This window comes from Pogona vitticeps, chromosome 2 (assembly GCF_051106095.1).
Source record: "Pogona vitticeps strain Pit_001003342236 chromosome 2, PviZW2.1, whole genome shotgun sequence".
In the NCBI taxonomy this organism is placed as follows: Eukaryota; Metazoa; Chordata; class Lepidosauria; order Squamata; family Agamidae; genus Pogona; species Pogona vitticeps.
In genome coordinates this window covers 267,062,726-267,078,298 of record NC_135784.1, presented here as the reverse complement: position 1 = coordinate 267,078,298, position 15,573 = coordinate 267,062,726, and the positions used below count along the sequence as shown (strand labels likewise).

Sequence of the window (15,573 nt, the reverse complement as noted above, 5' to 3'; positions counted from 1 at the left end):
GACACGTGGGGAGGTTGGGCGGGTCGTGTGTATTCATAGAGAATCCACTTGAAGAACCATGTTTACAGGTAAGTAACCTGTTCTTCTTCAACGTGGTTCTCTATGAATCCACACTGGTGGGTGACTACCAAGCTACTTACAGGATGGTGGGCCGTCACTGCAGCAGTGATGTAAGGACAGCCCTCCCAAATCTGGTCTCATTCTTGGCCCTAAGGTCCAGTCTGTAGTGCTTGATGAAGGTCGACGCACTGGACCAGGTAGCTGCTCTACATATGTCGGGGACGTCTACCCCTCTCAGCAGGGCCGTGGATGTGGCAACAGCTCTAGTAGAATGAGCACGCAGGTTTTCAGGGAGAGGTTTATGCTGCAACTCATAGGCCAAAGAGATGGTGGAAACCAGCCATCTGGACAAAGTCGACGTCGAAGCAGCAGTCCCTTTGCGTTGGCCATAGTAGCATAAGAACAGTCTTTGGACCTTTCTAAAGTCCTTGGTCCTAGAAACATAAAAGGATAATGCACGACGAACATCCAAACAGTGGAGCGTGCGTTCAACATCTGAAGAAGGTTCAGAAAAGAGAGTAGGTAACAACAGGGACTGATTGACATGGAAATCCGATACAACCTTGGGGAGGAAAGAAACATCTGGGTGTAACACCACCTTATCCTTGAAGAATTGGAGGTAAGGAGAATCAGCCCGGAGAGCAGCCAATTCACTAGCCCTACGGGCAGAGGTGATTGCTACAAGGAATAAAGTCTTTAGGGAAAGAAACTTTAAGTCACAAGTAGCCACTGGTTCAAAAGGTGGACGAACCAATGAGTGTAGCACAGTCTGTAATGACCACTGGGGCAAAGGTCGTCTTACAGGGGGTCTCATGTTGGATAGACCTCTGAAAAAAGCTTTTACAGTCGGGTGGGAAAACCATTTGGACGACTGTGACTCCCTGGGGTGAAAGGTAACTATCGCAGACGTATACACCTGGTGTATGCTTGCTGGTGGATGGTTGCTGGTAAGGCTGGGTGGTGTACTTTGGATGCCACTGAGGTTTGGATTGCCTAGGTGCAGGTTGCACTGAGTATGATTTAGCCGTCTTTTTCAGGGCCGGAGGAGACTCCTCTGCAGGCTGCCGAGGTGGAAAAACAGGAGGCACAGTGGGGACATCCTTCGGTGCCGTGGGTTTGCTGGAGCCCATGTCCGATGGTCTATTCGGGGACGGGCTTCGACGCAGAGAATGTGACCGAGAGGAGGACGAGTAGGAGTACTTAGATCTCTTTCTCCTATGTCTCCTTTCTCTTGAGGTCGAAGAGGACTCGGTAGAAGAATCCCTTCTTCGCCTTCTCCGGTGGGACCTCTTCCGACCCCGACTGTAATCTGAGTCGGACGGTGAGGAGTCCCTTCAGCGTCGGTGGCCTCGTCGGTGCCTCCGTCGGTGACGGCACTTCTTGGCCGATGGTTCATCGTCAGTGGAGTGAGAAACTGGGCGCCGAGGGACTGGTTCCTCAAGCGGCTTGGTAGGTCGACCCTATGGTGGGGGAGGAGACCTGGAACGCCCCGACTCTGAGAGGAGCGAAGGAGATCGGGTTGTTCGCCCGGTAAGTATCGGGCTGAGCGGAACACTCTCGGCGCCGGCAACGAGCTTGTCGAGCTGGCTAACCGTAGGCGACCTTCCCAAGTCCACCGGTGGCGGTTGACGAGGCGGAATGGGGGCGCCTAAATCGGAGATCGAATCCCGGTCCCGATTGGAATCCTCGAGGAAGGGAGAAGGCAACGACGTCGAAACCGGCGGGACCACCAAAGTGATCTCTTTGGTCTTCGACTTGACTTTCACCGCAGCCGTAGATGGTGCCTTCTTAGTCGGTCCTGAGGCCGAAGAAGCCAGAATATCGGTGGATGCCTTTTTTCCTGCCGGTATCTTCTTGGATTTTCCTTTTGAAGTCTTCTTGGGCACCTCCTTGGATGTCGAAGGAGGTGAAGAGGAAACTAAAGTCACCTCAGAACGGACGGTGGAGACGGACTGGACCGATTCCATGTCTGACGGTTGGGAAGCAGACAGAGTCCGATTCCAAAGAAAATACTTGAGACATTGCTGACGGGATTTTAGGGTGGCTTTGGTGAATTCTTTGCAATGCCTGCAATTCGTAGGCGAATGGGTCTCGCCTAGACAGAAAAGACAGAGCGAATGGTGATCCTGGAAGGGAAGTTTCCCAGAGCAGGCAGAACAGCGGCGAAAAGGTCCTTTCTTCGCTGACATAAGCCAGGCGGTGAGATACAACAGAGAAAATCGGTAATTGAAGAAATCCTGCAGGTGCGTGGCGCCTCAGCAGGAGGTAATAGGGCGCAATTAAGATCAAGCGGTAAGCGAAAGTACTTGCAATCAAGCGCCAGAGGCAAAGAAAGGTCAGCCAGTCCAATTTCAGGGCAACGGAGTGACGGCAGACGAGAAAGACAAGCCAGGTCAAGCCGAAAATACTCAAAATAGCGAAAAGAGAGAAAAATCTCAAGAGCTCTATCCGAGAGGTTCCAACTCCGCGGGCGGATAAATGGAACTGGGGATTTTTGGCGGGCTGCACTTGCGCAGTGCTGGGCAACTCAAACTTTGTATCTTTTTCCTCATAGCTCTAGAAAATTCCGAGGGGAACCAGCGCAGGCGCTGTTTAACCCACCAGTGTGGATTCATAGAGAACCACGTTGAAGAAGTGTCATCTTATACACGGACAAATACGGTAGCTTCGACTTGGAGTTTCAACAGCAGAAGTTGCTGTGTGGAAGAAGGTGGCAGAGGTGGAAGACAAATACTCACAGCATTCATCACCATTACTTACATTCCCTAGGATGATAAGAGTTGCAGCTACTCAAGGACTGTATTATATATTGTCCCCCTGAACAAGAGGAATATAATGCCCTGGTTTTTGTATTAAAACCATGCAGTTCTTGGAAGACAGTTATTATGTCTCCCTTTCATAATCTCTTCTCCAGTCTGTTAACTGATGCGGGAACTGACCCAGAGCTATTAAGGACGAGAAATGGGGTAGCCTCCCGTGAAAGGGATGCCCTGCTGCAGCAGTAAAATGAGGGCTCAAAGCAGTGTTGGTTTTGCATTCATTCTATGGCTTAGATTAATCATGCCTTCATCTAGTTAACACTGTTTGCAAAGGTAATCAGAGAAAAAGCCTTTGGGAAGCTTATAAACAGGGTATGAAGCACTGGTATTTGTACCTTTCATTTGATGTTCAGAGAGAGAGGAAGAGTGTTGAGGCTCCTGGAAGCACTACCCAGTTTTTACGAACAGCAATCCCTCATGTTACATTACAACTTTCAAAAACTCTCCTGTTTTTAATGTGACAAAACTTTTTGCTGTATTATATGCATGCTAGTTCTTTGGCTCTTGTTCTTACAGTGTATTAAACTTGCTAATGAAAAACAAATATTTTATAATCAACAGTAGAATTCCAGTAGCTTCATATTGTGATGCTATTACCACCTGAATACTTTTCATTTATTGTAGGTAGGACTCAACTTCTCCTTTTTTGTTGTTGTTCAGTATTCTACAGTTTACATTTCAAACAACACACTCACTAAGAAACTGTAATAGTAATTTCCATGTTTATACAACTCCTGCTAAATTCAACCTTACAATTTTCCCTCATGCTTTAACAATGTTTTGTTTGCTTCCATGCTATAGAACCCATACAGTAATTGAACAAGAAGATGCATACCCTGTAAAATAGTAGAAATCAACAGAATCTGAATATATGTGTCTTACAGACAGCAAAACCAATTGGTTGAAAAATAACAGAAATATTGAATAATTCAATCCTTTAAGTTTCACTGAAGGCTCAGAAAAAATGCAGGAGTGAAAAACTCCCAATCACTACAATTCAAGACAATAATTATTTCTAGACAGCTACTGACATACCTGCAGAGACTCGTGGGCAGTCAGGTAACATGGACTCTACTGATGTATCCAAAGGCTCCGAACTGGACACCCAATTACAACAATTCTGTAATTGGGAAAAAAGAGAGAGAGAGAGAAATCTGAATGAAATCATCATATGCCTTAATCTCTCAAGGATCAATTATAAGAGTCCTAAAGCTAGAGGAAAGTTACATGAGATCTGAACTCACTCTTGAACAGAAGCAACCATCAGGTCTGCTGTATCTGCGTAATTTTTTTACAAATGTAAACATTCAAAGGATCTCAGGGCAAATTACAAAACCCATGCCTCAACACAAGTGTTGGGCATTGCAAAACATGTGTATCACAGACAGATGTTTTGGCACTATATAGAAATGGAAATAAAATAAAATAAAAACATCAGATGAGACTTCTCAATCAACTGGAGTAATGATGATGGCCAGTAAAGGAACCTGATGGCTGCTAGATAAGTAACGTTGATGTTTAGTCATTAAGTCATGTCCGACTCTTCGTGACTGTGTGGATCAAAGATAAGTAACTACCGTAAGATAAATTAATGTTTTGATGGTGAAATCAAAACAACTGCATTAAATCCACATATAAACCCCAATTAGATACATGTTTATTCTTACATATAATCTCATTGAATTAGATGATCGTAGTGTCATGGCTACCACTTTCCTAAAAAAGGTGTGGCTCATACATATTGGCCTGCTGAGAGTAGTGAAAGATGTGAAAAGGACTGCAGGAAACCGTATGAATCAGATCTTGGTTAGATATAACACAGCATAAAAGCTAACACATTTCCATTACAGTGGGGTCTCGACTTAAGAACTTAATTCGTATTGGAAGGTGGTTCTCAAGTCGAAAAGTTCTTAAGTCGAATCTGCATTTCCCATAGGAATGCATTGAAAACCATTTAATCCGTATCTGCTCTTTTCTGTCCATAGAAACTAATGGGAAGCTGCTATTCTGCCTTCTGCCACTAGAGGGGGATATTTTCTTTCTTTTTTCCCCTTAGGTTCAGGGAAGGCAGGGAACACTAAAGGCAGCACTTTAGAACTCTTTTTTTTTAAAAAAACGAAGCCAATTTTAAATAATGTTTTAAAGCATGTTGTGCTGATTTTTTCAGCACATAGGCACTCAGGCAGGCTTTTTAGGTGCTGAGCAAGCCTCCGGAAGCCTGCTCAGAGCCAGCCGATCAGCTGTTAGGCGGGGAGAGGAGCGGGGAAAACCACAAAATGGCTGCCAGGCTCTTTCTGGGTGTCGGCTTTTAGCTCTTTCCTGCTCTTTTTCTTGTGGTTTGGGGGCTACCAAGGCCTGGTAAGTGACTTTATTTAATAGTACAGTATTTATTTTTAAGTTTCTGACCCTTTTACCCCCTCCAGAAGCCTCTAAGGGGAGGGAGGGGGGACTTTTTTCCCTGTTCCTAACTCGAGGGAAGTTCGCATGTCGAGTCCTTACTTTCCCTATAGGGCAGGTTCGTAACTCGAATTGTTCGCAAGTCGGGTCGTTCGTAAGTCGAGACCCCACTGTACTAGCTAGCTATTAACCAAGAGCAACTTATTTCTTACTTAAATTTATACCCATCACAGTTTTCTAGGAGGGTTCAAATATGCTGTGAAAATGGCTGCAAAGAAGCTGCAAGTTAACCCCCCCCCGTATTTGCATATTGATAAAGACAAGTTAAAAGATTAAATATCACCCTTTATAGAAATATGTTAGTTTTATATTTACAATTTCCTCTCCAGTATATTAAGTAAACTACTAAAAATCTTAAGTACTCATTTCATAAACGATATTCAGAAATGAAGAGGCGAAAACAATCATGTTTCTGATGCACACACCTCAAAGAAATGGATAAAGGCATATATAAGCATTTGTTTTTAAAAACAAACTTATTCCAAAATCTTATTAATAATTGTTTCAAAATAGCAGATGGTTCTTCTGCCAAACAAGCATGTATTGTATATTTTTAGATGCTTGCTGCCCTAGTTGTGCACCATGGAATCTGTCCTCACTGTGGAAAGATCCCTGACTGGTAGATCAAGTGTCTTATTGTAGTTCCTTAATTCATTCTGTCTGGAAGAAGATGTCAGCTGTATTGCAGTGAGGAGAGAATTTCAAAGGCTCCAGTCCCCACCAATAAAGGCAGAGGAATGGCTTTTGAATAGATTTGTCAAGGCAACCCTACTGTTCTGGGACCAGGGAGAGCAAGAACAACATAAAGGAAGGGCTGCTGTATGAGATTAGAAAGTGAAGTTCACAAAGCATGGCAGATTTTTGTAAGAAACAGTAGATCAGTGAAACTACTGAACTGTGTGAAAAACCCATAAAACATTTTAAAATATAACTGGCTACAGTATTTGTTATCTTTTCATCAAAACGGGTGAGACAGAAATACTTCTATATTTCACAAGGTTTAAGAGGCATATTTGAATGCCAGGTTTTAATTAAAGATGGATCACAGAATTGTAAGAGTATAGCAAATTACAAAAACAGTAGCATTTTTATGGAGTATTTTATTCATTATATATAAGTAAAATTAGTATCACTAATGAGAGAACATTACATCAGATAATTTGAGGTAATACATAGGATTTAGACACAATTAACTAGTTTTATGTGTAATGTGCCACTTGACTGTAAGATTACATATTCTCAAATGGCCAGTGGAGGCAGGAAAGTGGAAGATTTGTTTCATCAGCCATCACAATGCGCAATAATTTTTTTTCTTTTGTTGGTGCTAAAAATAAGCACCCCATGATGTAGGGTAGCTGCATCCAATGATGAATTAATATCTGAACTATTAATTCTTTCAATGATAGCAATTAGTGCTATAAACAGAAAGCAACGAAGAGAAGATTTTAACTATTATTAACTATAATACACAGGTATTATTCTGTAGGTTTAAGGCTTATATAGTAAATTTTAAAAAATATTGTTTATATGAGATTCTTTAACAATTTGCACTCGTAATAGTTCACTAACCACAACTATTCACTAAAAACTACTTTCTTAAATAAGAGTGGGTACCAGTGTGGTGTACTGATAGAGTAATGGACTGGGACTCAAGAGACCTAGGTTCAGTTCCCCACCTCTGCCATGGAAACTCACAGAGTGTGTGTATGGAGCTGGTAGAACCACTCTTTAAATACCTCACTTACCATGAAACCCTATCAGGGTTGCTATATGTCTGTTCTGACTTGATGTCACAAAACAACAACAAAAACAAAATACTGTACTGAACTTCTCAGGCACAGAGGTACTCAGAAAGAAATTGTTCATTAGAATCCAAATGAGAGACTTGAAATTTAAATTTCCCCCTTGTAAAATATACTTAATGTTTTGACTAAAGAAACTGAAAATTTTTCTGACAATGACCTTAGTATTTCTGTATCATTCAGGGTTGAGTTGTCAGCCTATGCTGCAGGTGATCCCTTGCTCTGATGAGGTGTGACCTACAGAACCATAAGACTAATGCAAAAACAGTAAGAGTGCTTCCAAACAAGGCTTTTATCGTGCAATCACAAAGTTTCATTTATGTATGTTTACGGGAATCTGGATGTAATTATTTACAACTCATAGCTTTTCTACTGGTTCTTCTATATTTTTTTCTTATCTGAGGAAATGGGAAAACATGTTACCAGGAAAAAAGGACTAAATCCTAATGCCTTCTAATTGTGAATCAAAGCAGCCCTCGATCTGAAAGTGTATTGTCCACAAATATTTTATTTTTACTTGGACTTCATTAAAATCAAATGGGAGAAAAGATTTTCGGAGACCTTAAATTACAAATTCCTTATGTTCACTTAACATTTTGACCCTAACAATTACATAAATTTATGTAAATCACAAACCACATATATTTTAATGTACACAAAGGTTTAACATGTCTAATGCCAACTTTCAGAGTTTCAAAATGAGACTCCATCGTTGAGCCTCCCTGGCATAGGCCCTAGGTGTAATGATAAGATGCTCTTTATGATAAACAGAAGGATGCTCTTTATGATAAACAGAAGGAGAGAATTCATCACACATCCAAGTTATGGAGCATCCTCTCCAGGGGTGGTGTTGGATTAAGATGAAAAGTCAGAACAACAATATCCTGGGACAAATGAAAAACCTTCAGGAGGAAAGTAAGTTCTGGCTTAAGTAGAACTTTGTGTTTATAAAAAACAAAGTAGAGCAGATTAACACACAATGCACAGAGTTCACTTGCTCTCCTAGCTAAGGTTATCATAACAAGGAAGGTTGTTTTCAGTAACAAGAATCTAAGATCAGTAGACACTAATGATTCAAAAGGGTTGCCTGAAAGCATTGAAAGGGTGAGAGAGACTCCCAGAAGCAGTGATTTGATGAAGCAGAGGAAAACCATTGTTAAATCCTTTGAAGAACTGTTTGATGTCTGGGTGTGAGAACCAAGAAAGAGTAGGTGAAAAAGTTTGAGGTGGCCAAAATAGCATCTAGATATGCTTTGATGAAAGCCAGGACCAAACCTTTTTTTCTTAAGTGCTAGGACAAAATCAAATACAATAGGGATAGATATGGAGCGTTTGTTCTCTGTTTATTAGACAACAAATATCAGTAAGGCAGTCCATTTACCTTGGTAGAATCAAATGGCAAATCTGTCTGCAGGAAGCCTGTAGTATCTGCAGTACTGGAACAACTTATGTCAAGATGGTTTTATACACCATGCTGTTAGATGAAGTGTGTGGATCTCTGTGCCATCCACCACTGTGAGCAAGTCTGGCAAAGGACATAGATGGAGAAAATCCTAGTAGGATAAAAGGATTGTGTGGAAGGGATTGTTACTCTCAAATTGGTCTTCTCAGGCACATTAGACTATTCAGAGCACATTACCATCGTCTCTCGAGACTGAAGGATGCCTACTGAAAAGGATTAAGGTGGGGGCAAAGCAGTTAACATAGCTATGGTAGAGTCACAAGAATGCAGTTCAAGTTGCCTTTCCTTAATTTCTCTAGCATCTTGGTGATTAAAGGGAAAGGTGTAGAAAAGACTTGGTGACCAAGTATAGGGAGCCATCTCCAAAGATGGATTAGCCAAGTCAAGGACAGGAACAAAATAGGATGTATTGAGCTATGAGAGAAGAGGCAAAGAGGTTAACCTTTGGTAATCCACACTTGCAAAAGATGCAATATAATAACTTTTTTACGCCAGCACTACCTGTAGCATGCTGTTGATCTCCTGCTGAGTGTATCTGCTTGTATATTTTCACATAGGGAATGTGATGGGTGAGATTTCTCTGTGTTAGAACCAGATCCAGAAGTCTATGGCGAACTGCACTAATGGATGATAATTTACATCTCTTTGTCTGTTGACAAAATCCACTATTATCAGATAATCCCATTTAGTTGAAGGCTATAAGGGCCTTCTGAGCTGCCAGCATTTCTAGGACATTTATGTGTAGTCTAGTCTCTGTTTCTAAATCTCATGCTGAAGGAGGTGGGCATACCAGCCTGATACTGAGGCATTGGTTGTAAGTACTATGGAGGGGCTTTTCGGAGTGGACTCTGTGCTTTGTTGGAGATTGCTAAGGAAGACTCACCAATGGAGGGAAGAACCGATTGCCTCTGATAACATCAGAACTACATACTGATTGTTTAGAAATTCCCTGATGAATGAGAGTTGTAATTCTTATATTCAAACTAGTCTTATGTTCAAGCAAATGAGAAGCAGCACTGTGAAGAATGGCACCATTAGTCCTAGGAGGAACTGGATGTCCCACGACCCACTTTGTGGGCAGGATAGCTTTCAAAACTTTGGAATTTAAATGGGTTCCTATAAATTCAACTGACTGAGTTGTTAAGAGGTAGAATTTTGCTGTCTTCACCATGAGTCCCAAATGGATAAATGTAGTTTATCATTTTTCTTTAGAATGGTAAAATACCTTGAAGACAAGCTCTTCATCAACAAGCCCAACTGTTCCCTTTGTGCGGAGAGTGGCAATTTCAATCCCCAGTGAAGTAGATGGTTGAGAGGTTGTGATGATACCTACAGAAGATAGAGATTGGAATTCTATGGCATAGCTAGAGGAAATAATTTTCAGTACCAACATGTCTGAGGTTGTTGTTGTTCTTTAGTTGTTTAGCTGTGTCTGAATCTTTGTGACCCCATGGACCAGAGCACATCAGGCCCTCCTGCCTTCCATTGCCTCCCAGAGTTGGGTCAAATTCATGTTGGTAGCTTCGATTACACTGTCCAACAATCTTGCCCTCTCACATCCCCTTCTCCTCTTGTCTTCACACTTTCCTAACATCAAGGTCTTTTCCAGGGAGTCTCCTCTTCTCATGAGATGGCCAAAGTACTGGAGCCTCAGCTTCAGGATCTGTCCTTCAAGTGAGCACTCAGGGTTGATTTCCTTCATAATGGATAGGTCTGTTCTCCTTGCAGTCTAGGGGACTCTCAAGAGTCTCCTCCAGCACCACAATTCAAAAGCATCAATTCTTCGGTGGTCAGCCTTCTTTATGGTCCAGCTCTCACTTCCATACATCACTACAGGAAAAACCATAGCTGACTATGTGGACCTTTGTCAGCAAGGTGATGTCTCTGGTTTTTAAGATGTTGTCTAGGTTTGTCATTACTTTCCTCCCAAGAAGCAGGCATCTTTTAATTTTGTGGCTGCTGTCCCATCTGCAGTGATCATGGAGCCCAAGAAGGTAATATCTGTCACTGCCTCCATATCTTTCCCTTCTATTTGCCATGAGATGATGGGGCCAGTGGCCATGATCTTAGGTTTTTTTTAATGTTGAGCTTCAGACCATTTTTGCACTCTCCTCTTTCACCCTCATTAAGAGGTCATAAAGCAAAAAATCGGTTCCCGAAGCAGGGAACTGATCGTTGTCAAACGGAAAAACCCCATTGAAACATTGTTCTGCGATCGCAATAGCAAGCGCAAAAAACTAATCGTACAGCCGATTCGTCATACAACGAGGTAATCATCAAGCGGGGCACCACTATATGCTGAAGCCGGAAAGTAGTCCCTTGATCTCAAATGGGTCCCTTTATGTCTTGATAAGTGAGATTAATCATAGGGGTTTTACCTTGGTGAGGATATCAAGGATGGGCACCACAGTTTGTGGGGGTTGGCAAAGAGAGAGCCTCTGATGGTCATTTTCTGCAGAGGTGTATTTCTCAAATATCTCACCCTCTGATGGCAAGATGTTTCACTGCCCTCTTGGTGCTCTGTGGAGTCTCATGTTTAAGTTATGATGTGATGGTACTACTGATGGTGGGGCCAGAGGCCGCTCATCATCCGCTACAGGAGTTACAACCTGTATAGAGGGTGGTGCTCCCCCAAAGTTGTCATGCTTTTTCCTTTTGTTTTTCTTCTTTATTTTTTTGGCTCTCTTGCTGCGACAGGTAGTGGCCTCTTCAACTTAGCAGAATGGATTGGTTGCTTAGACCTATCAGGGACAAAGCCAAGTTAGGTGTAGTTGCTACCAATAGGACTGAGGATGCTGATGAAGTTAAGAAGTAGATTCTACCTCCTTAGTTATGGGCGCTCAGCTATAGAACATTCCAGAATATCACTGCACAGACAAAGTAGCCCATAGGTATGAATCTGAGACTACAAAGCAGCAGCACATATTGAGCAGGAGCCAATAAGCTCCTTCTGCTGACAGAAGCTTTTTTGTCAGCTAACTGGGAGAGCCAGTGCTCCCTTCCTCCAGCAGCCCCCCCCCCCCAGCTTGTTGCTCCAGAGCACTCACAAATCATCTAGAGACAATTTTTGATGTGATGTAGAGGGCTAAAGGAGAGGGAAAGGGAAGAAGTTGCATCATGCTGATGGCCGAGTGCTAGCATCACATTGGATTTAGTCCTGACTTGACAAGAACAGCTTTTATTAGTGGTACAGTGTCACTTCCCCCTGCCTCCCCCCCCCCCAGTCTCACAGAGCTGAATTATAGTCTCTTAACCCTTGGGCCCAGGACAGCTTAAACCTTTTAGGGGCAGATGAGCAAAAGAAGTCAGGCTCAGAAGCTCACCCCTACCAATCTCTTCCCTCTTCAAAGCTGTGGTGGAGTCCAGGCTAACAGCCTTGGTCAACCATGTGGCTGGAGTCTCTGATGTCTGACTCCTGCCACAAGCAAGCAGGGTGAGGGTAGACATCTTTCACCATTCTCTTCTGTTACATCCTCCCACACATCCACTTCTTTGGAGATAGGCAATGACCCCCTGCCTTCCCAGTCTTGCCCTTTTATTCTCCTTGGCCTTGCCTCCTCCAGATGTTCCTCAATTGGGAACTGTCTCTCCTTCAGCTGTGTGGACTCTCTCCTGCTGGCTTGATCCAGAGAAAACTTACCCTCCTCCCAGCTGCCTGATCCTTGTGCCCTGGGGCTAGTTGGCTCGCTAGGGGTGCGCACTTGCACCCCCTTAAACAGTGTAAATCCCAAATAGGATTCTGTCTCATACTTCCACCCCCCCCAAAAAAATAAGTAAATTTCTGCTTAAAAAGCTATTAAAAACTTAAGGAATTTTTTTTTTTTTGGTGCCAGAATAAGGAAAAAAAAACCTAAGGAGTTGTGAAATGATTCTAGTAAAATACTTCTAAAAACCAATAGGTCTTGAGTTGTATGAAGCTAAAGGGCTCTTTCTGTGCACAGCAGGGCCTTTCATCCAATAAAAGAAAGCAAGAGAGGCCGTTTTTGAAGATTCCTGTATTTGTCTCTCAAACTATCTTCGATGTTCTTCTAGAAGATCCTGAACTTTGTGGGGAAGATCGGGAGAGTGACACTTTAAAATGAAATGAGTAAAAATGCCCTCCCCATTCTTCCACTAAAAGGATCTAATAGGGGTCCAGTCATGGGATCTCAAAACCTAAGGTTATGCTTGCATGTTTGCTGCATTTAAGTTTAAGTAAATCAGATTATATTAGAACAGAATGACAGAAATACAAGTTTATTTGTGTAGTGGAGACACAAATAGAACAGCATGTAAAATTTCCAACTATGGCTGAAACCCTGTTGCAACTTAATCAGTCACAGAACTGCACAACTAGAGTGGCCCACTGAATCTGTGGAATCTGGTAAGTTAACTCCTCCATATGTTCTACTCATGCAATAGATCTACTATAGATGCAGCTTATTATGCTAAGCAATAGGATTTCAGGCATTAAGTAGAACTGATAAAAACAGATTGATAAAAAGAAGGGAAATGTATTTTTTTTCAGTTCCTGCACTTGCAAACTGGAATTCAAACTTACCTCTCGCATCCATTCTCGAATAGTTTTGCCAGCTTCCTGATGCCACACATTGTGAACCGAGTCTGTTAGGGCCACAGCAGTAACTTTATTTTTTACTTCTGCCTCTCGTTGAATCATCTATGGAAAATGCAAATCCAATAATGTCTTAAAACAGAAATATTTAAGTTTGAAACTCACACAACAATTCCACATTCGGATTTTTCACAAATTTATAATCCTACCATAATTTTTTAAAAAAATCATTGTGTCAGAATTTATCTGTGGGTATCTTTAAAATGTTTTAAGTTGTTATTTCTATGCTGCAGGAAACTGGCATATGGTTCTTTAAAAGATACTTGTGACAACTAGTTTTGAGTTGCTGCAGATCAGGGAAAATGCACCAATTCTATATAGTCTTAACTTGCAAATCTTATTCTCACTTTCCAGCCAATTTAAATGTGTAATTTCTTTACTCCCGCTATGGCTCAGGTGCCCCCAGGAAAGTGTTCTTTAGCCAACTGCTGTTTCTAAATAAATTGGTACTCGCATACCCCTTTCACAATGAGTGTCCTGACCAACTACGTTGAGTAATTTATTGGCTCTGGTTGTTGCAAATCACTTAGATACATGGTTGTTGTGGGTTTTTCAGGCTCTTTGGTCGTGTTCTGAAGGTTGTTCTTCCTAACGTTTCGCCAGTCTCTGTGGCTGGCATCTTCAGAGGACAGCAAACTGAGTTTGCTGTCCTCTGAAGATGCCAGCCACAGAGACTGGCGAAATGTTAGGAAGAACAACCTTCAGAACACGGCCAATGAGCCCGAAAAACCCACAACAACCATTAGATCCCGGCCGTGAAAGCCTTCGCGAATACACTTAGATACAGTTGATTTTATTTGCCAGTCATTTTGGTCACTGTGTAAGTTTGCTTAGACCACAGGGGCATCTTCAGTAATGCAGGATACTGGCCTTGCTTACTGTATCTCAACTATATCTGCTTAGTTTAACTAAAGAAACCTTACTCCCTGGTTCAACCTGGAGCTCCGGGCGATGAAGCGAATTAGGAGAAGGCTAGAGCGTAGATGGAGGAAGAACCCGACGGACAACAACTGGATAGCTGTCAAGGTCGCAACTAACCTTTACCTGAATAAGGTGAAGGCTGCATGTAGATCATTCTTCGCTAACCGGATAAGCGAAGCGTCCAACCAGCAGGCGGAGCTTTTCCGTATAGTGCGCGACCTATCCGGAGTTGGTCCGGGTGATGGGCCTCCCCCTAGTTTTTCACCTGACCAATTTGTGGCATTTTTTAAATCTAAAGTGGAGGCCATCCGCCGGGAGCTCTCTCCTTTTTTAAATGCAGTGAATCGAGCTGAGATGTCCAGCGCTCCGTCTTGCCCGGTTATTTTCGACTCTTTCCAGCCAGTAACGCCTGATTCTGTGGCCAGGGTGCTTGACCGCTGTCGGGCCACCACCTCCTCCTTGGACCCTTGCCCGGCCTGGCTAATCAAAGCAGCCAGGCCGAAAACAACTGAATGGGCCACAGCAATAATAAATGGGTCTTTCCTTGAGGGCAGATTCCCATCTGCCCTCAAGGAGACACTCATTAGGCCCATACGAAAGAAATCTAGTTTGGCGGCGGACGAAATTGGCAATTACAGGCCCGTCGCCAATATTTCTTTCATGAGCAAAGTGGTGGAGAGGGTGGTGGCAGACCAGCTTCAGGCACTCCTGGATGAAACAGATGCCCTGGATCCATTCCAGTCGGGCTTCAGGCCGCGCCACGGGACAGAGACGGCATTGGTCGCCCTGTATGATGACCTTCTGAGGGAGGCCGACAGGGGCAAAACGTCTCTGCTGGTCCTCCTCGATATTTCGGCGGCCTTTGATACCGTCGACCACGGTATCCTCCTGGGGAGGCTCTCCGAGTTGGGAATCGGTGGCCTGGCGTTAGCCTGGCTCCGTTCCTTCTTGGAGGACCGTCCCCAGAGAGTTCAGCTTGGGGAGAGTGTCTCGGCCCCGTGGAACTCCAACTGTGGGGTTCCACAGGGGTCGATTATCTCCCCAATGCTATTTAACATCTATATGAGGCCACTAGCGGGGGTCATCAGGGGGTGTGGAGCGCTGTGTCATCAGTATGCTGATGACACCCAGCTCTACATCTCCTTTTTACCAACAGCAGGTGATGCCGTCCTGTCCCTTCAACGCTGCCTGGGGACTGTACTGGAATGGATGCAGGAAAATGGCCTGCGGCTGAACCCGGACAAGACGGAAGTCCTGAGGGTGGGCCCCCCCGTGGTTGGTGGCTTGGTTGGCTCTCTCTCGTTTGGGGGGGCCACCCTGGCTCCGGTGAGTGGGGTCCGCAGCTTGGGCATACATTTGGACCCGACGCTCACCATGGAAACACAGGTGGCGTCGGTTGTCCGCTCCGCCTTTTTCCACCTTTGGCGGATTGCCCGGCTG

At 43.5% G+C, this 15,573-nt stretch overlaps 1 protein-coding gene across 11 annotated transcripts in view; it reads right to left on the bottom strand.

Moving 5' to 3' along the window:
• ARB2A (ARB2 cotranscriptional regulator A) overlaps window positions 1–15,573 on the bottom strand; it is a 274,609-nt gene that overhangs the window by 96,820 nt on the left and 162,216 nt on the right. For all 11 annotated transcript variants that reach the window (XM_020793259.3, XM_078386307.1, XM_078386306.1 and 8 more), the window contains 2 exons: window positions 13,141–13,257; window positions 3,915–3,999 (listed from right to left, as the gene is read on the bottom strand). In XM_020793259.3, the coding sequence (XP_020648918.1) occupies window positions 3,915–3,999; window positions 13,141–13,257 (202 nt within the window). The remainder of the gene's footprint in view (window positions 1–3,914; window positions 4,000–13,140; window positions 13,258–15,573) is intronic.